The 23,582-nt window shown below is 39.1% G+C and overlaps 2 protein-coding genes across 2 annotated transcripts; both read right to left on the reverse strand.

Annotated features, from left to right (window-relative positions):
• Window positions 1-68: 68 nt before the first annotated feature.
• LOC104929277 (arrestin domain-containing protein 3) lies at window positions 69-1,745 on the reverse strand. The gene is made up of 4 exons (XM_027278533.1): window positions 1,666-1,745; window positions 1,471-1,564; window positions 677-933; window positions 69-594 (listed from the first exon to the last, which is right to left on the reverse strand). Exons 1-4 carry the CDS (start codon window positions 1,741-1,743, stop codon window positions 340-342), a joined length of 684 nt encoding a protein of 227 aa, XP_027134334.1. The 5' UTR covers window positions 1,744-1,745; the 3' UTR covers window positions 69-339.
• Window positions 1,746-3,804: 2,059 nt separating this feature from the next.
• LOC104929276 (uncharacterized) lies at window positions 3,805-12,098 on the reverse strand. Its single transcript, XM_027272784.1, has 11 exons — window positions 11,160-12,098; window positions 11,014-11,077; window positions 10,677-10,824; window positions 10,089-10,191; window positions 9,736-10,001; window positions 9,512-9,580; window positions 7,199-7,343; window positions 6,419-6,708; window positions 6,221-6,314; window positions 5,116-5,372; window positions 3,805-5,031 (listed from the first exon to the last, which is right to left on the reverse strand). The coding sequence occupies exons 1-11, from the start codon at window positions 11,602-11,604 to the stop codon at window positions 4,774-4,776; spliced, it is 2,139 nt and encodes a 712-aa protein (XP_027128585.1). The 5' UTR covers window positions 11,605-12,098; the 3' UTR covers window positions 3,805-4,773.
• Window positions 12,099-23,582: the final 11,484 nt, after the last annotated feature.

Below are 23,582 nucleotides of genomic sequence, written 5' to 3' on the forward strand. Positions count from 1 at the left end.
AAAGTCATCATGTCATCATAATGTTTTATAAGTATAGCCAAGTACACATGATACACACTTCATGACACAATTTACAGTATTTTCAGTATTCCCCATTAAATAAAACATAAAGAGGTGAGATCATCCCACTGATACAGGAGCTGATTATATCCATTTATTCCTACTCTTAAGATTCTGATAATTATCCCAAATATTTTAGAGAAGACATTGCCATTGTTCTTTCCACTTTGTCTAAATAACAGGAATTAAGCAAAAAACTCCTTATCTGGAGCTACTGTATGTGTCAAACTGTAAATCAAAAAGAGAGCGCTGAGACTTTCAAGTGTGATATTGCAGCATCTAGTATTTTCCACGGAAATTAGTCGAGGGATACAGCCCATATGTTCCATAGGATGGTGGAGGAGCAGAAGGACCTGAGGCTGTTGAGTTTTGCAGGAAGTTGGTCCTTCCTGCCGCGTATGAGTTTGCAGATGTTCCAGATCCATACATAGGATAAGCAGGCCGATGATGCTGCTCCTCCTCCTTTAAAGCTGGTAGGATGACTATGGGGAACTTGATCTCGGGGTCTAAAGCATACTTGATATCCAGGTAGATCTGTGGTGGAGACCGAGTCAGCACTTATCATAGCGTTCAGGCAGCCTTATTTTTATAAAGACATAAAAAGAGAGATACGCACCACGACCTTATACTCCACTTTGATGATGGCACAATTTAAGATGGTTGCATTCGTGTCAGGAGGGATGGTGAGGATCCTGGTGACAGTCGGACTTGTAGAGGGTGGAATTGCATCACCCACCTCTCTCTGGATTTCTTGGGTGGAGACCTTCTTCTTTCTTTTTACAAAGAAGCTCTGCTTCATATAGAAACGGTACTTGGGCCAAATATCACAAGTTGATTTGTTCTGAATGGCGGCCACAACCTTGATGCCTTCCCCTGTAAAACATCAGCAGAACACACTCTCTTAAATATAATTATCCCTCGTAGTCTCTAGTTGAGACTAGTTTACACCGACTATTTCACTTATTTTGTTGGATCATATTTTATGGAGAAAATGTTTTCCGGTTTCCTTTTCATGTCTTTCCTAAAGCACGGTACTTGTTGTTACTCACTTTGTTAGACAGACTGCCTGCACTGTGTTTTTTGCTCAACCTCCTCGGCTACAAGTTGCACATACAAAATACTAATAAGTGCTAAGTATACAATACTATCTGAACCTTGCTAACATTTGCTTACATAAACCACCATAAAGCACTGATCATACCAGACAGATAAAAGCCATTACTACTGCTATACGGCTTTCATGTGTTGCTGTCTTATCTTATTAAAACCATAAAATATTTCTATGAGAAAGGGGACAGCAAAGCTTCATGTGTGAACTGAGGTTATCTTTTACTACAACCCACTATTGAGATAATCTCTGAAGTTAATCTGTAATTCATTCATTTCAGACATCACATGATCTGAAATTACCTTGGTAGAAAGCCATCCGCTCAGTATATGCATCCATGCTTACTGTTCCAGATGTAAAGAGCATTTTCTTCACAGAGACCTTGCACTGTGGAATCTGACAGGAAAATGAGTTAGTTAGAGATAGTGTTACTTATCATTGCTGCAGCGACACATTGGTTATATATGTATGACTGTCAGTGTGTTGTAAGTGAGTACCATCAACACTGGGTCACTTCTTGGGTCCTCATTGCGAACAAGGGTTAAATATGCTGTAGCTTTCTTGTCTTTTTTCATCGTCCTGCTCAGATTTGCCTCCAGTGTATACATGATCATTCCATGTTTGCCAATGAAAGAGGGTGGTAGGTCTCTGACAGACAACACAATGTATAAAACAGGCTGGATGAGACAGTAATTCTGTTTGAATAGCACCTTTTTTTGATTGCATAAAGTTGATACTCACAAAGTATCAAGATATACTACTGAGCTATTTAAGTGTCAAGTCAAAAGTTAAAATTGTTTGTATTCTGACATGCTTGTTAATAATAATAAACAATAAAGAACAAACTTAAACATGTCCATGTTTAAAGAAATTGGTAGGAATATAAAAAATGTATAAAACTCACTCCGCAGGGATCCGCAAGCTGAACGGGTAGACCTTGGAACCCCTAGAAACAATATTATTGCCTGAAACGCAGTGAAGTTACTTAATGTGGCATCTATCACTGATCATAGCCAGGTTTGTTAGCAGACTATACATACATACATTTCATTTTACAAGTCAGGAAGAAAAGTGGAGAAAATTTAAGATCAGAGTGGGTTACAAAGACACAAACATCAAATTTGAATGTTAGATCAGTGAGAGTTTTGATTTTTCTAAATCCTGCAGTATGTCTGATTACAACACGTTGTTGATAAACTGAATGACATGAATAACTCACTTACCATGGCCCTTCTGAATGATCGCTTCCTTGATGCTGAAGTACTTCACCTTGCTGTGGTAGCTTTTGACTTTATCTATACTATATTCATTCCATCGGACTTCTGCTTTTCCCTTCAGTTTTACACTGAGCGAGTTTATTTTGCAGTCTTCATCCAGTTTAAATGTTACTTGTCCTGTAACACAATCACCACTGGTGAAAGTACTGCTACTGTTTATGCGATTACACACCACCATGAATTCCTTAATATCACTCGCCATGATATACTGTGTGACTGCGAAGCAAAGCTACAAGTGTAAAGTGAGATTGTGGGGACAGAGAGTGTGTTTCCTTATGCGGATAGATACTTATATTATGGTTAATAATTAAACCACAAGAATTATTAACCATAATAATAAATGCCATTTCCTCGTTTGAACTGTACTAGACAGTAAATAAAGAATTGTTGTCTCAGTCAGTGCAGTGGTTTAACAACACCAATTGATCAATCGAATTGTTTGTTCAGTGTGTACAAAGCATTACAGGCAGCGTATGCTCTCCTCGTGTGGTTGTGTCTTACACCTGTCAAACACGTCATGTTGCTGGAAATAAAGAGTGTTTGGAATCAGGTGCATCAGTTTACAAGATGTCTTATCACAAAAACAGACGTCATTAAAAACACCATAAAGTTATGAAATATTACAGCCCTAAAAAACAATGATCATCTTTGCATACTATTCTTGATAAGAAAGTAGTTAATGCATTATTTAAACGGTGCTTTACAGTTGAATAAATTAAAAGATCAAACACTATTTATTTCCTTATTTTGTTAGTGTCCTGTACTACATTATGGATATATTTATTATAGTATTATACACAATTCAAAGTGAACTTACTCCACACTGTTGAAAATTGGATTATTCTGATCACAAATGTGAAGTTTATGAAACTGTAGCACTTTTTATTGAAGTGAATTAAAGTGATGAATCACCCTCGTGAATTAATTATGCATAAATATTCCTCATTTCATGTTTGATCCATGATTATGAAGGTACAGGGAAACAGAAATGCATGGCAAAAATAGCATATCGTCAACATTTTAAAAAAATGAATGTCTCATTTATATATATAATTCATACTCTGTCCTTGCTTTGGAGCCATTATTAAAATGGCATCATTTACAACATTTCAGTATTCCCCATTAAATAAAACATAATGAGATCAGATCATCCCACTGATACAGAACCTCAACTCAGCTCAACTCAACTTTATTTATGAAGCCCTTTAAAGACAGCCACAGCTGACACAAAGTGATGTACATAAAATAGAACATATAATATAAGACATAAAACATAAGAACAATATAAAAACAATAATAAACGATAGAACAGTGTTAAAATAATAATAAAGCAAAAACAAAACTGAGTCTCATGCTGGGTTAAAAACCAAGGAATAAAAATGGGTCTTAAGACGTGTTTTAAAAATGGACAGTGAAGGAGCTTGTCTAATGCATAGAGGGAGGTCATTCCATAATTTAGGACCAGCAGCGGAAAAGGCTCTATCCCCTCTGAGCTTCCGTTTAGCCCTTGGTACCTCCAGGAGCAGCTGATCAGCTGACCTGAGGCACCGGGCAGGAGTGTATGGGTGGAGCAGCTCAGAGAGGTAAGGCGGGGCGAGACCATTTAAAGATTTAAAAACAAATAAAAGAATCTTAAAATGGACTCTAAAGTGCACAGACAGCCAGTGGAGAGAGGCTAAAATGGGAGTAATGTGTTCCCTCGTATGTGTTCCAGTTAGGAGGCGAGCAGCAGCATTTTGAACTAACTGGAGACGTGCGAGGGAGGACTGGCTGACTCCAAGATAAAGAGCGTTACAGTAATCCAGCCGCGATGTGATGAAGGCGTGGATTACTGTTTCAAAGTGCTTTTGTGCAAGGAAGGGCTTCACCTTTGCCAGCTGCCTAAGATGAAAAAAGCTGGACTTAACTATTGCACCGATTTGCCGGTCGAGTTTAAAATCACTGTCCATCTTAAAACCCAAGTTTGTGACTGTTTGCTTCCTGTAATGCACCAAGGGGCCCAAGTCAACAGGACGTGGTTCACAAGAGCCACTGGGACTGAACACCATCACTTTTTTTAATTTTCATTAAATTTTAAAAAGCTCAAAGACAACCTGATCAAATCCATTCATTCCTACTCTTAAGATTCTTATTCCTACTCTACCAGATATATTACAGAAAACAAATCATTTGCTATTGCCATTGTTCTTGCCATTTTGTCTAAATAACAGGAATTAAGCAAAAAACTTTGTTTAATATTTGAAACCACCAGCTCATTATCTGGAGCTATGTGTCAAACTGTGAATCAAAAAGAGAGCGCTGAGACTTTCAAGTGTGATATTGCAGCATCTAGTATTTTCCACTGAAATTAGTCAAGGGATACAGCGCGTATGTTTCATAGGGTGGTGGAGGAGTAGAAGGACCTGAGGCTGTTGAGTTTTGCAGGAAGTTGGTCTCTCCTGCCACGTATGAGTTTGCAGATGTTCCAGATCCATACACAGGATGAGCAGACTGATGATGCTGCTCCTCAGGCACCTTTAAAGCGGGTAGGATGACTATGGGGAACTTGATCTCGGGGTCTAAAGCATACTTAATATCCAGATAGACCTGTGGTGGAGACAGAGTCAGCACTTATAGCGTTCAGGCAGCCGTGTAAAGACATTGACATGTGTTGGGAAGAGAAATACACACTCTGAGCCTATACTCCAGCCTGATGATTTCACAGTTTAAGATGGACGCTTCCGTGTCAGGAGGGATGGTGATGATCCTGGTGACAGTCGGACGTGAAGGTGGTGGAATTGCATCACCCACCTCTTTCAGGACATCTTTGGTGTAGAGCTTACTCTCATCTTTTGCAAAGTAGCTCAGCTTCATATACAAACAGTACTTGGGTTTAATATCTCGAGATGATCTGTTCAGAATGGAGGCCACAACCTTTATGCCTTCCCCTGCAAAACAGATAGACAGCAATAATCTCATACTGCACAAATTGTAGACACATGACAAATTAAAGCAACGCTGTGCAACTTTTCTAACATGAAATAACAGATTTTAGATTATTTTGGTGCTTTGCTGACTTGTAATCAGGTGAATGGTGTCTCTGTCATTCCCACACTGCACCCCATAAGCTTGTTCTTACATTATGTAACTTTGTGCTCTGGTACTCCTGTGAGAAGTATGTAACTCTTTACATCACTAAGTCACATGTGTTTTCTGTTTTTATCTCTCCGGTCCTCTGGCTCCTCTGAATTAGCTCTAAGGGATTTGCAGAATTTCCTGATGCACGGTAAAATAACCGCTTAAAGTAATCTTATTTCAGAGAGTACTTGTGCACTGGAGGATTGTAAGGCCAGCAGAAAGAAGAGTCTTTTGTGGCCAGGTCATCGGTATGTGCTCACAGGGAGCAGAAAGGTTAGTGAGCGGTTGGTTAAGTGGGCCATGTAACAAAGGTCGGCATCCTCTATGGATATAATGACAGACTCTTTCATTACTGCTGCTATATCAGAATCAGAATCAGAATCAGAAATACTTTAATAATACCAGGGGGAAATTATTTAAACATGTATATTATATATCTATCTATATCTACAGTATATCTATATCTATATCTATATATACACACATATATCCCATATCTGTCTGATGTGTTGTTGTCTTATCCTAAAAGAAAAGGGAGGGGACTTTGAGCCTCACATGTTTGAACTGAGGTTATCTTTTATTACAACCCACTGTTAATGTAATCTCTGAAGTTAATCTATAATTAATTCATTTCAGACATCACATGATCTGTAATTACCTTGGTGGTAGCCCATTCGCTCAATATGTACATCCATGCTTACTGCTCCCGATGTAAAGAGCATTTTCTTCTTGGTGACTCTGGCCTGTGGAGTCTGACAGGGACATGAGTTAGTTAGAGATAGTGTTACTTGTCATTACTGCGGCTGTGTCAAACAGCAAACACATTGGTTATATATGTGTGTTGTAAGGTGAGTACCATCAACACTGGGTCACTTCTTGGGTCCTCATTGTGAACAAGGGTTAAATATTCTGTAGCTTTCTTGTCTTTTCTCATCGTCCTGCTCAGATTTGCCTCCAGTGTGTACTCGATTTTTCCATGTTTGCCAGTAAAAGAGGATGGCAGGTCTCTGACAGACAACACAATATATAAAACAGGCTGGATGAGACAGTAATACTCAGTCACACTTTGTATAGATTGCCTGAGGTTGAGTAGAAATATGAAAATTGAGAAAACTGGGGTGTTGATTAGCTCAGTTGATAGAGCATCTGCCCCATGTATGAAGACTCAGCATCGGCCCAGGGTTTGAATCTGACCTGTGACCCTTTGCTGCATGTTGTTCCTCCATCTCTCTCGCCCACATTCCTGTCGCTATCAAAAAAAAAAAAAAGCTTGGAAAGGCCAAAAAATATCTTAAAAAAGAAAATTGAGAAAACTCACTCTGCAGGGATCCGCAACCTGAACGGGTAGACCTAGGAACCCCTGGAAACAATATTATTGCCTGAAACGCAGTGAAGTTACTTAATGTGGCATCCATCACTGATCATAGCCAGGTTTGTTAGCAGACTATACATACATACATTTTATTTTACAAGTCAGGAAGAAAAGTGGAGAAAATTTAAGATCAGAGTGGGTTACAAAGACACAAACATCAAATTTAAATGTTAGATCAGTGAGAGTTTGATTTTTCTAAATCCTGCAGTATGTCTGATTACAGCACGTTGTTTCTAAACTGAATGACATGAATAACTCACTTACCATGGCCCTTCTGAATGATCGCTTCCTTGATGCTGAAGTACTTCACCTTGCTGTCACAGCTGTTTTTGTTATCTCTGCTATGTTCAGACCATCGGACTTCTGCTATCCCCTTCAGCTTTACACTGAGCGAGTTTATTTTTCCAGCCTTTATCCAAAGCAAATGTTACTTGTCCTGTAACACAATCACCACTGGTGAAAGTATTGCTGCTGTTTATGGCATTATAGCCCAGCGTAAACTTCTTAACATCGCCTGGCATGTTGTACTGTGTGACCGCCAAGCTAAGCTGCAAGTATAAGACACAATCAAAGTGCAAAGTGACATTGTGGGGACAGAGGTTGCATATCCTGGGAGGTGTGTCTCATCATGCAGATAGACATGTTGACTGTGGTAGTAATAGTTAAACCACAATTAAATAAACATTTTCTTACTGTGACCATCACCTGGTTTATTTACTTCTTGTGTTGTGAGTTAAACAACAAATTATTTTTATTTTTTTGCCTTCCATTCACGTCTCTTTTGTTTCTGTCATGGCTTTCAGAGCTGGGTCGTGACACTTACTCGACGTTCATTGTGGTAATAATTAAACCATTACAACTGTTAAAACATACTCATTAGATGAGCTCGTTCAGCGTGTACGTGCTCAAAGCATTACAGGCAGCATATGCTACTACAGGCTGCTGGCTGGCTCTCCTCGCGTGGGTGTGTCTAACACCTGTCAAACACGTCATGTTGCTGGAAATAATGAGTATAAGGAATCAGGTGCATCGGTTTACCTGATGTCTTAACACGAGCACAGATGTCCTTGAAATCACTGTAATGTTACACAATCTTAGAGAAGTGTGCGTGAGAATAAATAATCATCTTTAGATGCTGTTCTTAATAAGAAAGTGGTTAATGTATTATTTATACAGTGCTTCACAGTTAAAATGTAATAATTACAAGATCACACACTATTTATTCTGTCAGTTCCCTGTGCACATTATTACTCTTTTATTTTATTACAGTTATTATAGCACAATGCACATTTTAAGGTGAAAGACCAGACTGTCCATAAAACTGTCATTAAACAACCCACGAGTGGGTGGCTAAACCAGTTGTCAAGGTACTGGAACCAGTCCAACTGTCACTGTGCAGCACCACTGAGTGTGATCTTTTCTTCACTGTTGACAGTGATATCCTTGTTATTTGTATGGGCTGATGTCATCACACGCATCACCCAGGAACAACTATGTGCAAAAATGTGTGATAGTTTTCAGCACTTATTTGACAGGTCCATGGCACGTCGTGAGAAAAAGAGAGATATGATACAGAGAGCAAGCAAAGAGAGAGCATGAGAGCAAGCTCCTCACACTGTAACCCTGTGTGTTGCTGCCCCCTATAGGAAAACACATGCATCTGTATATAAAAAAAAAAAATCAACAAAATATCAACATTTATTCCATTTTATCTAAACATTACACATGTTTATCTTACTATTGTTAAAGCCAATCAATATGTTCACACATTATGGCTGTCAAGGAGTAAACTCACACTAGATGAGAGTTCAATTCCAACACTAAATTGGTTTTATACAATAAACAAACATTAACAAAATGGGTTTTTTTACACAGCAGAAACATAAAAGGCAAACCCTGAGAAGAAATGTCAGTAAAAAGAGTTAGATGTGCAGAGCTCAGCTAGTGAATATTAACACAACAGGCTCAGCTTAGCCTGTTGTTCGCAATGATGCATAATATAATAATGATAATAATAATAAATAATAATGCTAAAGAGAGTGAATTTGGTTTAACACGGTACTTGTGTACTTTTTCTCTGCGGACAAACTTCTAGTATAATCCGATTACAGAGTAAAATACTTCTCTACACAGTCTACTTTGATCCACAGTTTTTACATTGTTACATTACACTGAAATAAGGCAGCGTGAGGCCACAACAGTTTCATCAAAGCAAGCTTTGTCTTTGGCTTATATTTCATATCATTTTAAACACTGACAACATGCCAAATATGTCTTTTGAACACACAGCTGTTGAAGATATATTTATGTTTCATATAGTGAAATTTTTCATTTTCACTGATAGCATATAAACACAGGTATTTAAAAGCTAACAAAACAAAGTGACAAGTAAAAACACTTTGTAACAGTAACCATGAAATCAATTCACAAACTACAATTATAAAATAAAGAAACAGAAGATAGTGGTTAATATTAAGGCTGATACTTAACCCTGAGAAATAGGGCTCCCCCGGTAACGTCAGGCTCTGACACAATTCAAACATTTACTTACATATAATGTGGGGAATAAGTGTTTACAGGGGTATCACACAGGATGATAGGAAACAGCACAGTGAGGTCAGGGGAAGCTGGTACACTCAGGCTCGCCTATAGGAGACACAAGAAAAACAAGAATTTGTTTAATAATGTTAATTAATAATCTAAATTCTGATATTGGATGCATTTTAGGTAGTAAATAAAATTTTGCTGTGCAAGTGAATGATTTTTTCCAGCGTCTTATAGTATCTGCTGATGCTACCAACCTCAATTAAGTACTCAACGTTCAGGATGCTGCAGTTAGAGATGGAAACCGATGCAGTCGGGGGTATAGTGAGCTTGATCTGAGTTTGTACATCAGAGGTGTGAGCGCTGACGGGCTGGCCAGTCACAGATGCCAACTTTATTGGAACCATCCGCTTGTGGACTCTGTTGTGCGTGTAGTAAAACTGTTTCTGTAGCAGATTCACCTTCGGAGTGGCTGTTCGAGATGAAGCATTACTAATGTCACAAATTATTTTTATGGTTTCACCTGGAGGAAGAACGGACACAATACTTGAATAATATCATCCATATTTATGATTCTTTTATTGGATGGATGGATGAGTTGATACAGTACCAGGGACGAAGGCTTTTTTCTCTGTCCTGGCTGTCAGTGTGATAGGACCCGAGGCACACCACAGGCAGCACAGCGTCATGTTGTTGGAGCCGGAGAGAGGAGCCTGCAGAAAAACAGGCACAGTGATGCAGAAGAACAGGTGAACAATGGACATAAATGTTTATTTTTTATATTATTTAAGAGCTATTTAAGCACTAAGAATGGTGGATCTCCAGGAGACCTGGGAGCTTGAGACCTACTGTTGCTTTCTACCTTCTTACTGTATACAGTATATACTGTATAAATACTGTATAAATGAATGTGCTTTACCTTTTATACAAAAAGAAAAATGATACAACGCATACCTCAATGGATTTCCATCAATCAAACATAAGAAAAGTATGGAGTGGTCTCTTGACCACCCACGTATTAATTTTATTTTTTGCAGCTGCGAGTATCATTCCCATTTCTTTTGTGCATTGCATTGTGAGCCACTATGACTTTCAAAGGGCTCCTGTGTCAAAATGTAACGTTTCAAAACCTTTATTGTCTAAATTTTATGCTTACATGTTACACACAATGTCCTCAATCAAGTCATGATTCAACTACCTGCAGATCTGGCTGGTTGGTATTAATGCGACTGACAAAGTTCAGCTGTGTCTCAAAATCCTTGGACATATGCCAGGGTCTGTCCACGCTCACTGTCAAGGAGTACGTTATTTGTCCATTTGGCCCCCGGAAGGTGGATGGGAAGTCTCTGCAATGATGCAAAATGATAATTTAAGCAAATTCAAGCAGGAGACAAGATACACAACTTTTAAAAAAGGGGAATTAAAATGTGTGTTAGAGAAACCAGCCTGCAAACACATGCTGGAAAACAATACTGATGGTGATAATCAGTGCACATCAATACATCTTTAAGAGTCACGAAAGTGCTCATACACACCCCTGAGGGAGCTGACATGTAAACGGATACATATGCGTGCCAGGCTGAAGTTTCACTTCAACAGCTGCAGAGGGAAGACAATGAGATTTAACTCCACACTCAGTGACTGTTTGCAAAGCTTCAATACTTCAGGGGACTGCACATACCACCGTGTTCTTGCAAGATGACGCTTTTTAACTTGAAAAACTCCAGTTTTGCCGAAAAGTGTCGTCGTCGTTTCCTTTTCCCTCCACTTCCAGCTGACCAGTGTACGTGCGCCTTTCCCTTCAGCTCCATCGTGATCGAGGTGATCTTCGTCAGCTTGGTGAGGTCGAAGGAAATGTGTCCTGTGATCACATCGCCACTGGACACAGTGTTCTTCTCATTCAGAGCGTTGAAATGAATGCTGAAGTTCTTCAGCGTCTGCTTGAACATCGTTTGGGACCAAAGTTGAGGTATTAAAAAAAACAAAAACAGAAAATCAGAAGAAAAAAAAAAATCCACTTTTACAAAAGCGCCCGTTCTTTTGCAGCGATCAGCTGAGTCGGTGCAAATGTTTGCGTAATCACTCATCTGACAGATTGTAAACACCGTGACTTCGACAAAAAACATACGAGAAAACTAGAAAACAGACTGCACAGGCGCAGAAAGCACCAGTTACCCCTCCCTGATTTTAGGCGGAGCCCCGGAGGATTCACACCGGGCCCGTGACGGCAGCGGAGCGGAGCCAGCCGTATCCACAGCCGGTGTGAATGAATGAATGAGACGTGACACTCACCATATTAAAAATGTACGAAACAACAAGTCACTCTATTAGACACACTTTTGATTTCAATGTTTGCAAATAGTAAATTGATTGAATTCACTGGAAAAAAACAATTAAGTTTTTATTTAATTACAAAAAATCGAATTTAAGCATTGTGAAGGCCAAATTGTTGAATTTCACTGTGTTATTTCAAGCGTAATTAATCATTTGCCTTAATGATTTTTTTTTTTTTATCATATGGGCTCATGAGACACTAAACAACAACTAATTATCTAATTTTACTTTGTCCTTAAATAAAGGGCGGTGTGTCTTTGCTCTCCCCAAATAAAAACGACCTTTGAACACGATCGTGATGCCCTCCACTGCCTGCCTGTGATATTTAAACTTGATGACTTATCTTAATGACTTTATTCTATTTTAACTTATTTTTTATCATTATATATATATATATAAATTATAATTTTTTATCATTTTATCATTAACATGTTTTTGTTTTGGAGGTTGAGATAATGTTATTCATGAACTGACTGAAGTTGTTTGGCTGGTTGTGTCTTAAGTTGTTGCCACAGCCTGGTGACAGAGACCTAAGGCAATAAACTTCCCCTCTGTATTGTATGATATGTGGGAACTGCTCTGCAGTGTTGTTGACATGTATGAACATGATTTGTTTCTTGCTCCTTTTATTCATCTGTGATTTAAAAAAGAAAGAATCCTGATGTTCTGGCCTGAGGATAGAGCTTACTGTGTTTCTAAATATCTATGTCTCAACACTAACATATTCTAAAAACTCTGTGGTAGATTTGAAATATCACACACTATATTATCTTTAGAATGGGGTGTTTTTTACCCAGTAAGCCTATATTATCTTTAGAATGGGGTGTTTTTTACCCAGTAAGCATTTCTAAAATATGGTCTGATGATCATCAATCATTATGGGAGGACAATTTGTGTCCCACAACAGAAAATGTGTAAACTTTATTGTTGTTCAAAGACAGCACATGGATGGAATGGCCCTAAATGATCAGGATAAAAATTTGGATTCTAGAAACGAAAGAAACCGATAGGGACAATAAACCTCATGCTGGAGGTCCAATGAAACAAACACAACAAAGATTTTGCTTTGCTGATTCTGAGCTGAAGAGTTTTCGTCCAAACTGTCCATGTAAGTGCCTTAGTTTTGGATTTATTTTGGCCCAGATTTTCAGATATGTGTCTCTGAGATTTGTGCCATTATACTTATAAATGTAGCAATCCTCAGAGAATTAGAAGACACATTTGAAAACAGCAATATGTCCTTTCAAAACAAAGTCTCTAACAATTTATTTAACAACCTGTCGTGTAGTTCCTGAACAGGGGCAATGGGGAACATTGCTTTGCCGTTTTATTTCAATGCTATGAATACCACAAACAAATTCAATTACTATTTATTAGAATTTCAGTGTTATAAAAAGGTAAGGTACATCTTCATTTGGGTGAACTGACCTGGACTGTTTAACCACTAGATGGCACTAAGTACTTTTTTCTGATGCTCCATGCTTCCTGTAGTATAAATTATGACTATAAAGAACTTACTAAAAACACAACTTGTCATTTTAAACCCAGATATAATATTTCTTCCAGATGCAGATCAGTTCTTTTACTACCGCTGGAATAAGCTTCACAGTGGCATTATAAACATAATGTTTTGTAATGTTTTAATAACATGAGGTTAAACTGCCCTTTGATAGGTTTATGGTACACAATACAGCCATAAAATGCTGATAACGACCTATTAAAACTGACAGTGCAAAGCATTTAAAAACTCCTGGCACAAGTTAACTTGCCCACATATCTTTTCAAACCTGCTGTCTTGCTCTATTTGAGACAGGAATAGACCTGCCAGCAGTAGTTTTTCTTTGGAGTGTAGAGAGCCGTACATTGCTTACAATAACGGACTTGCCCTTTAGTGGTGCAGATCTACTGTGTGTTAAAACATATTTAACTCACACACAGCTGTGACAAGATGGGATTTTGTTAAACACTAAACCACACAGACAATTGCTTACAAAGGATCAACAGTACTGTCAGTACTACACATTTTTAGGAAGTTATTTAGAAGCAGTTTCCATTACACTAAACCTCTAGTGCAAAGTTTGTAAAAGCTCCATCCCTTGTTTTATGGTTCAGTTTATATTTGCTAAGTGTTTATATGTGGGACTTTATTAAGTTAAATGTTTGACGAGACGGTTAGATCAGAATCTTGATATAGCGCATCAACCTCACTCTGGAACAGGAAGAGGCTCAAAAGCATAGGCCGCTTCAATCAACAAACTTTAATCATCGTCATCTGTCATCCACAGAAGTTAATGTTGCTGGGAGACTCAGATAGTGACTCGACACTCTTGGAAAGTTTAGCTTATCAATGGGCTGTCACATAAAGCGCAGGCACGACTCACTTCTCTTGCTTTTTTTCATTTTTATTCAGCAAAAAGAAAAAGGCAAAGAAACGATTAAGAAAGTGAAATAATACTCTGTGTGATAATAAACCTGATGCCTTGTGCCCTCCATGGCTGATTGTCTGTCCAATAACAGATCAGACTCAAAAATCCTGAGCTTAATGTTATACTACACCATGATCTCAACAAGTCCTGTAGGGACTCTTTAGCGCGCTGTGAGAACACCGTTCTCTGAGAGGTAATATGGTTCATGTATTGTCTTGTAAAAGGCGGCTGATTGTTGTAAATGTGGAAGCCTGATGTTGATGAGTGTTTGGCACATTCTGCTATCGAGTAAAAGAGTCTTAGCAACACGATCTCGTGACGCAGATCTACATGTTGGACATTAATGTGTGTGTGTATCTTTGCTCGAGTGCACTCACACACAAGACCATTTATAATAGGCTTTGGCTTTAGCTGTCTCCGATAAGGGCACCTATCAGGTTTAGTTGAGCTCACGGTGTCTTGACTTCGCTTGCCAACTCGGTAAACCAACCACACACAGTATGACGGCTGCACACACACACACACACACATACACACATCTATCTCTCCATCCATCTCTTTATCTCATAGATATCACATCTCGCCGTTAATTGGATCATCCAGACAGCAGCAGTTGGTATTTTGATCTAGCTGTGTCCAGTACTGGTGGAGTTACATCGAGATGACAACTTTGTTTTTGTTTGCCTTGGTTCGTTTCTTTTCCAAGCTTATGTTGTTTGACTTGATCTCAAATCCATCCAAATATACATAATGTTTCCTCTGTCCCGTAACAGTGTTTCCCTCATCATCAAAGTTTCTGTACTTGGAATTACTCTGTTCTCCCATCACTATTTCACCCCCTAATCACTCCACAATCATTGCCTAACAATTCTTATTTTCACTATGTCACCCAGTTATAACCTTATTGTTTGTTGTACAAGAATAGAGTAGACATTTCAGCTTTTCAGATCTAAATCCAAATTGAAGTAAAAGAACCCAGAGGATAATCCACGTTATTGATCTGTAGTTTCTACACACCGCCTCTCTCCTCTAGTTAATCCACAGGGTCAGCTCTAATGACATTGAGGAGCTCCTCTGGCAGTCGGCACTGCTGCCATTTGCAATTTAGATAGAAGGAAAGGAGGAGTGGAGGTGGAGGAGGTGTGTGAGGATGAAAACAAGGAGGGAAAGTGAACGAGGAGGGAAACGGGAGAGGAAGAGGAGGCCTGAAATAAGTGACAGGGAAGGGGGGTAAAAGAGATGATGGACAGGAAAAGGCAGGGAAGGGGGACGGCAAGAGGATGGGTGCACTGCAGGAAAATAGTTGTGGGAAGGAGAAGGTACAGAATAGAGTAGGTGGATTTGAATGACAGAAGGTGAGAATTTTAGTGAGACTCTGCTGATTTGGTTACATTGTGTCACATCTCACACAAAAATACGATGAATATATTTGGAAACTTTCATTCACTGCATAAAGGAATAGTCTGACTTTTTGGGAAATCAGCTTTTCATTTGTTTTGCCCAAAGATTGATAAGAAGACTGATATAATTCTTATAATCAGCCATTAAATATGAAGTTTCCACCAGCTGCCTTTAAGCTTATCTTAGCATAATGACTTGAAATGAGGCACGAGCTAACCTGGCTTTGTTCAAAGGAAGAGAAATCTACCTACGAGTACCACTTAATCTCACTAATAACATTATATATCTTGTTTATTTGACCCGTTCAAAACCACAAGCATAAAAATGAGAATTTGCCATTTTATAGGGGTAATGTACTGGACTCGTTTTTGGCTGGGAGAAGTGATTTTCTGGAGTGTCTTCTGTTGTGACGACAAGACTTCAGGATACAGTTCTGCACATAACTCCTTATAAAATGATGAATTGTTGTTTTGCAACCCTTATGCTAAGTCAATCTAACTGCTGGTGATAATTTACTGCACACACACAAAAGAGTGGTATCAATTTTATCATGGATCTCTTGGAAAGAAAACAAAGAGGCCAAAATGTTGAACTAATATTTGCAGGAACCTTTATGTCTCACTGATGGAAACATGTACAATAATGAAGTATGTCTTGAGTGTTACCAAAACTAAAGTATTATAAATCTTCTGTTTCATTTTTGAATCTTCCAATAAAGGAGTTGTTGAGAGGAAAGAGTTAACTATCAGATTTGTGCAGTTATGTGCTTTTTTTTTTTTTTTTTTTGCACCGCCAAAAGAATTCCTGCGGCAAAACAGGAAGGCGCAGAGGGAACAGTTGGCAACCCTAATCTTGTGCAGATCCTCTGATAGCTTTCTTCTCCACAAACAATGCCGGTCAGGGCTGAGGAGGCTCTGGAGGGGTGTTGAAAGACCCGACAACCAGACAGAGCCAAGTTCCTTCGTCACCCACTGACTGATCAACACTCAGACATGTTCATGTAGTACCAGGAAAAGGTCGTTTTTAGTTAAACAGTCATGCCTCCCAGAGTTTCACATCCCATCCTCCATTGTTTCTCTTTCTTCTTTCACTCCTTTCTTTTTCACTTATATGTAACAATGTTTTCTCTTTCCAAAGAATAGTGCAGACTGTCTCGTGTCTCATCCTCTGTCTGCATGTCATCTGTTGTGTGTGTGTGTAAGACAGAGTCTGTCTGTCTAACTTAATGTCTGTCTGTATGTTAATTCAGTAATTGTTATATACGAGTCAAACAATGGGAAAAGACCTGTTTGGGGTTTCCTGAAAAGTTTACCACATGATGAAGTCAGAGTGAAAGAATCCTTTTTTAAAAGAGCATCACAGTCCGCTCACTCTGCGGTCCGACTTTTAAAAGCTAATACTGCCACCATGATGTCATTACCGCAGGGCCAATACTACAGCTAATGAGTCAGGAACAATATGGAGTCTCGTAACAGAGTCTACATGTACAAATCAGACTCTGTCTGTCAGTCAGTCTGTCTCTCTTCCTGTGGTTAACACACAAACACCCTGACACACTAACACAAAATGGAACCGCCAAGCCAGATGTTAAATTCATGTCTAAAGTTCATGTCTAAAGTAGTGCTCCATCTCAGAGTATAAGAGTTACCTCAGTAAAACAAAAGAGGTGCTTTGTTCCGTCGTCAGGCTAAATCCTCCCTCAGCAATTACCGTTCACCTTCCAAAGACCTCGGCGAGGAACAGAGCAACACTCTTTTTTTTTTTTAAAGCAGGCAGTCAAGCATGAAGACACAGGCACTCTACAGGCAAAGCCTGATCACTCTTCTTTCTCAGCTGGCTATACTGTAAGCTTTTGAACTAAATGTTATGATTCTGCGCCTCTGTTGGCGTCTTCAGTGATTATTTTTCATGTAGGCTGCAGGTTGCTGTCAGATTTGGATTTTTTTTGTGAAAAAAATATTTATAATTTAAGACATGCCCGTATCTGATATGGTGAGAGAGGAAAGCAGAGAGAGAGAGAGAGAGAGAGAGAGAGAGAGAGAGAGAGATGTTGATGCACAGAGGGACATACTGGAACAATATGAGGTGTTCTTTAATGAGAAAGGCTTTATGAGTTACTCTTAACTTTTCCCCCCAAGATATTATAATTACCCATTTAAGCTCATTTAAGATAATTTACATGTAAGTAGAAGTGTGATCCTGTGTCTGATGTATGAACCAATATACTGGACAAATTAAAAGTTTCTAATAATGGGAGCGCTACATGAAAACATAGGGGATAACCAATATGATCCTGAGAGAAATTAATTTGTGTATAGAATTTCACAATGGCGCAGAAGTCATTAGATTAATCATCTTGAAATCATGAACATTTGTAGCAAATTTTACGGCAATCTGTAGACGTGACACTAAAAACCCAAAATATAATCTGGAGTAACAGGCCAGTGATCATTCTCCTCTGGGGACCATGCATGACTTTAAACTTTCATGGTCATCTATCCAGTAGCCATTGAAATATTTTGTCTGGACCAACGTGGTGGACCAATATTGCCATCCATGTATGGCTTAAGTTTGTATAGAGTTGTATACTCGAATAAAGTAATGAATAAAGTAATCTATCTATCTATCTATCTATCTATCTATCTATCTATCTATCTACAGGCAGAAAGGACATATCTCTACCAATATCTGAGCAAACCATGGACAGTGTGAGAAGACAGAGCGCTATAAGCCACAAACAACTGCTCCTATCCACGGCCCTGATAAATGAGAAACATTCATAAATTTAAAAAAATATTTAGGGCTCCACGAGTACTGCATTCTGATGTGAGTGGTCTGCTTAATTAATGTATTCTTTGATTTTTAAACAGTAGCCTAAGGCCTTGTGTCCATATAGTGTTTTTCTCTCTCACCATACAAGTGCTTCATTCCTACCAGTTCTTTTCTGCCAAAGAAAAACACTATATCCTAACACTCCCTTTCTGGCGACTGAATGGTTAAACCAATGAGGAAAAAATGTGTCCTCGCAAAGTTGCGTCCTTACCAATATTGAGACGAAACCTTTGGATTCTTTTTATTTTATTTATGTTTTTCATTACCAAGATACTCACTTTTCTTGGCAGCACAACTACACTGAATATCTACATGAGTGTGTGTGTGTGTGTGTTTCCCTACATGCACAAAAATGAAGGTGCAAAAACTTTACAAGCCACGATCACCACCTGAAGCGCTGCTACTGCAGAATAAGAGAGTGAGTTGTTTGTCAAGGTGGGTCAAATATTTGCCTTGAGCTGTCCGGCCGTTTCAAAAACAAATCTTCCAGCACATGACAGAGATCCTTGAAATCAAATCCAGTTGATCTCCCCTCTAAACTCCACTTTATGAGTCAGTGAAGAAAGAGACGCCATCACTCAAATCACTGTAGTCTTGACTCTTACACAACTTGTTCTCATTTCCTGTTTAAGAGGAATGCAGCGTGATCGCGTTATGAGGAACTAAAACACCATAAAAGATGAAAATGTCCTTTTTTTCCCCAGGAAACTGCCCGTGACATATATTTTGCCTATGTGATGTATATTTGGGACTGCTATCCGTTCTTGTCTCTCACCACACAGCTGCCGTTGCTGCAGTTGTTTACATCAGGGCCAATGGGAGGCTTCCAGACGCAAAGGGTCTGACAGTCTATCAGTGGAAGAGGGTAGTTAATATGGGCACACAACCTCTGTCCTGACCTTGATGCAGGACCATCCATCATCTAGGCTTAGAAAAGGGATGAGGTTGAGAGGTGTATCCAGATTGAGGACACTTAACCCAGGTTAGAGCCTCTATGTCCTAGCCAGCCTCTGTCCTGGATTTCCTGAGAGGTGAGTGTATTGTTATCATATAATAAGATAAAAAATATGAACACACTAATGTTAAATACATCCTATTTAAAGCATAAGAGTAATTGTAGATGTTCTTAGTTTTATACTATCAATTGCAATAGTAACAGATGTACATGCATGCATACATATACAATATTTTTGTAATCAGTTTTCTTCACACGCTGTCCCAAGCTACATCACCTACGTCAGCCTCGAATTTTAGTTTCACAGTTTGACGTTAAAGCCCTCGTGTGTAGGATTTGAAGATTTGTGACTTTAGCATACCCCAGGTGGTAGCAGAGAAAAAGACTCTGTGGCAGACACCGGTAAATACCGATGCACCCCTCTCTCTTCGCCTAATGATGCTGAGAGGCTGACAGATCACAATCAGTTCATACCTTGAATTCCTCATTTTCCTTAATCATCAGATTAATTTAAAGGTAATAAATAAAAATAAGTATCATGGGTGCGACTGCAAGAGCTGTGATTAGACTGGGTGTCTTCCTTTAAATTTAAACAAATGTATAAATATATTTTTTTATAATAACACAAAGCAATCAACCCAAGAGACAAACTACAATTTGATACTTAGGCTAGTTCCTATTAACTGGCAAACTGATGAATATAATTCTAGTAGTCGTTCTCTTTTTGCTCTGTTTTTGGTATCCACCAACTCCCAAAAAATGATCTGGCTTATTATCATCTTAATGCTCCACTCTGTTCACCAGTTACTCACTGACTTTGTCTGTCTGCTGTTTGGTGTTTGGCAGGTGGGTTTTCAGAGCGTTTTCATTGAAAATAGTTGCATGACAATGAAGTTGTGAGCCAGAAAAAACAAATAAAATAAGCATCTTTAAAATCTATTTATCATAGAATATTTACTTTAACGTGTGTGTGTGCTGTCTGTTGGGGTCATCTCTGTATTGCAGATCAGAGAGTGTGGTTTTGGCTGGCGGCATAAGAAGTGTTGTTTCTTTTTCCCACATGCACACACACACACACACACACACACATACTCATCCAATCCCCGCTTTCCCATTTTGTTTTTTGGGTAGCACTCATCTGCAGCCTTATTACCCAGAGTCCTCTGCAGCAGCAGCCCCAACTGGCGCTTCGCTGCTGGAGTGTTCTGTTAGTCACATCAGCACCCAGCGCACGCTCAACCCAGCTCAGATCATCAGGAATTTCACCAATGGAAAACCTGCTCAGAATTCAGAAAAAGGCTGTGCATACATCTAATTGTGATGGAGTTTTCTACCCCGGTTCAACTGCTCTTTTTCTTTCTGCGCAGTCCCTGGATAAAACGCTGTTTCATCTCACCGGTGTAATTAACCGAAGGAATGAATTCTACAACACATAAGAAAAGTCTATTTTGCATGTTAAAATCAGAATGGTTGGGTTTTCTGCACCCTTAGGTATATTTCAATCATCGTGACAAATTGTGACTATTTAGCGATGGTTCGAATGACTTCAGTTTATATTTACATATGCATCATAATCATTAAGACCATATCTCATTTTATTTTTAGTGGCATCGCTGCATACAACCCAGTCATTAAAATGAAGTGACATCATCTGTATGATTTCTGAACATCTGTTGAGCAGAAATACCAGAGGCCCTTTTAGTAATAAACCATTTAACAGCTGCCTAATTGCTGCATGAATCAGCATCATAGTGTGTAAAATGGTCTAACAAATACGCAGTGTACTCTTCTCACTTATGCAGAAGTTTAACTTTATATGTCTCTGTCTATTAGACTAACTGAAAGCCTGCATGGGAACAGACTTTATATGTGTTAGAAGCTGCTTTTTTGGGGGGCCAAATTAGAAAAAAATATGATTGTGATTAATAACAAAGTTCTCTGACCTACTTTGAGCCTTCTGCACTACTACACGCGCCGATAGTGTGTCACTTTTTTGTCATTAAATATTTGTTGGTGTTAGAAAAAGAAATAATTCCTCTCAAATGTGATCAATTGGCTTGCACTGGATAACTCTTTAAAAAAAACACATTACACAGTACACATCATTGCATCTATAATAAATGCCTTCTTGAATCACACTTCAAGTTAAACATATATTGGTTGGTTGATTCCCCACAAATATCTGACAGGCTATTTTGCAAACAGGCATTAATCCTTTGAGTCAACTAGGACATAAGAGCAGGCACAGCAGGGCCTACATTTTCAGGACCGCTTAACTTTAGATGTCTGTTAAATCAGCGAGACGTAGAATGTTACCAGAAATGCTTATTAGGATGTTTTCATCTCTTGCTTTCCTGTTGCATCAGCTGTTGAAAGCAAACATTTTTTTTTCCCCCTTGAATGCCAAGTTTATTTCACAGCTCAGCCTGGATGATCTTGAGCCTGCACTATTTCCATGTTGATTCCTGTTAGATAAACTGTGTTACAAGTTGCCTCTGTTTACACTTCTGATCAAATTACGCCCAGAGGCAAGTTGTTTGTAGAGACCATACTGGAAGTACCTTTGTGCTTATGAAAGCAATTTCTACGTTTTTTTTAGCCAGTTGTAGAGTTGGATTTGTAACTTTTTCCACCGTTAACAGAACCCCTGGTTGGGACACCCTCTTCATCAGCAGAGAGGAGGGGGAGGAGGGAACAGCAAATGTTGTTTGGAGCAGGCAGTTTCAAGACGCCCCTGGACCAGAGGAGACTGGGACTAAAGACTTTTATTTCTTTTCTCCTGTGTACTATGTATGTGTTTGTGTTTACATGCGCGAGCCTGCATGCACCCATTTGTAGAAGCAATTCCTCCCTGACTGTGTGTATCGCATGACCATGACCTGTATCTGTGTGTGTGTGTGTGTGTGTCCCTGTATACAGTATATCTATAGCAATTGCCAGGCTGACAAGACTGTAAAGCAGCTTCTTCCAGTTTTTTTTCAAGAGAGAGCATTTTCCGCACAGGGGAACAGACATGGTTCATTTTGCATGATGACAAGGGGACGAGGGTGAGCTGGATGGTGATCTGGTGTAAAGATCTCACAGGTGCAGAGAATACTAGAGTAACATGGGCTGTGTGAAATAGAATAGCTTCCATATTTTATCCTGTATGCAGCTCACTGACCTGTGCTGTGTGTATTTGGACCGAACATAAAAAAAAAAGGAAACACATGAAATAAAATGGGACACAAGCACTGTCACCTTCTTGGCATCATAATACTCCGCTGTCCATTTAGATAGTCATTGCTGAACAGTGATACATCCTTAGTCCTGACACCAACAATTACTCATCTGAAAACAAAAACACTGTGTGACAAGGTGTACTATTGTTCACGCTAAATTATTTACTGAGACACGAGCTTTTGTAAACTTCAGCGCCAATTAATCTCAAGAACCTCTTTTGTGTGAGAGCTTAATCGTTTGCTAATTAGCGTCCTTGCTAACAGACACTCTCAGTGGAAATATACGATTACATAGCCCATCGACAGGCTCGGTAAACAAAGGCTGTTTGCCAAAATGCCAAAGCAGTTGTTGTAGAAGCCGGAGAGAGGGGGCAAATCTATCATTTGTTTGTGCATCCGTGTGAGGCTTACTGTGTGCGGGTATCCGTGTGTGAACAAAAGACAGAAAGAAAGACGGAGAAAGTGAGACACAGAAGAGAAAGGGAGGAAAACAAAGAAAGAAAGAGTGCATTTTTGTTTTCACTCTCACGGTGTTTGCGTGTATACCAGATTCGAGCAAACATGTCGGTTTGTTTCTAAGTGACAGTGCTGAGGGTCCATGATCTAGACAGTCTGGAATAGATGACCTCAGACAGATGGCTTCATGGTGCTGCAAGACTGAGAGAAAGGACCTAGTGGGTGGACTGAGAGACAGGAAGGAAGGAGGACAGAAGGAGAAGTGGGAGGCGGGCAACAGGAGTGATGTTATCTGACAGTTATAGGTATGTGGTAGAAATTTAATTAAGTACATTTAGTCAAGTACTTGAGTCAAGTACAATTTCAAGCTGCTTGTACTTACCTTGAGTATTTCCGCTCAACTCTAGTCAACTGCATTTCAAAGGTATAGCCACTGGTTTCTTTTCAAGATCCGATTTTGGATCATGGATCATGGATCA

The sequence above is a fragment of the Larimichthys crocea genome, chromosome III (assembly GCF_000972845.2).
Source record: "Larimichthys crocea isolate SSNF chromosome III, L_crocea_2.0, whole genome shotgun sequence".
In the NCBI taxonomy this organism is placed as follows: domain Eukaryota; kingdom Metazoa; phylum Chordata; class Actinopteri; family Sciaenidae; genus Larimichthys; species Larimichthys crocea.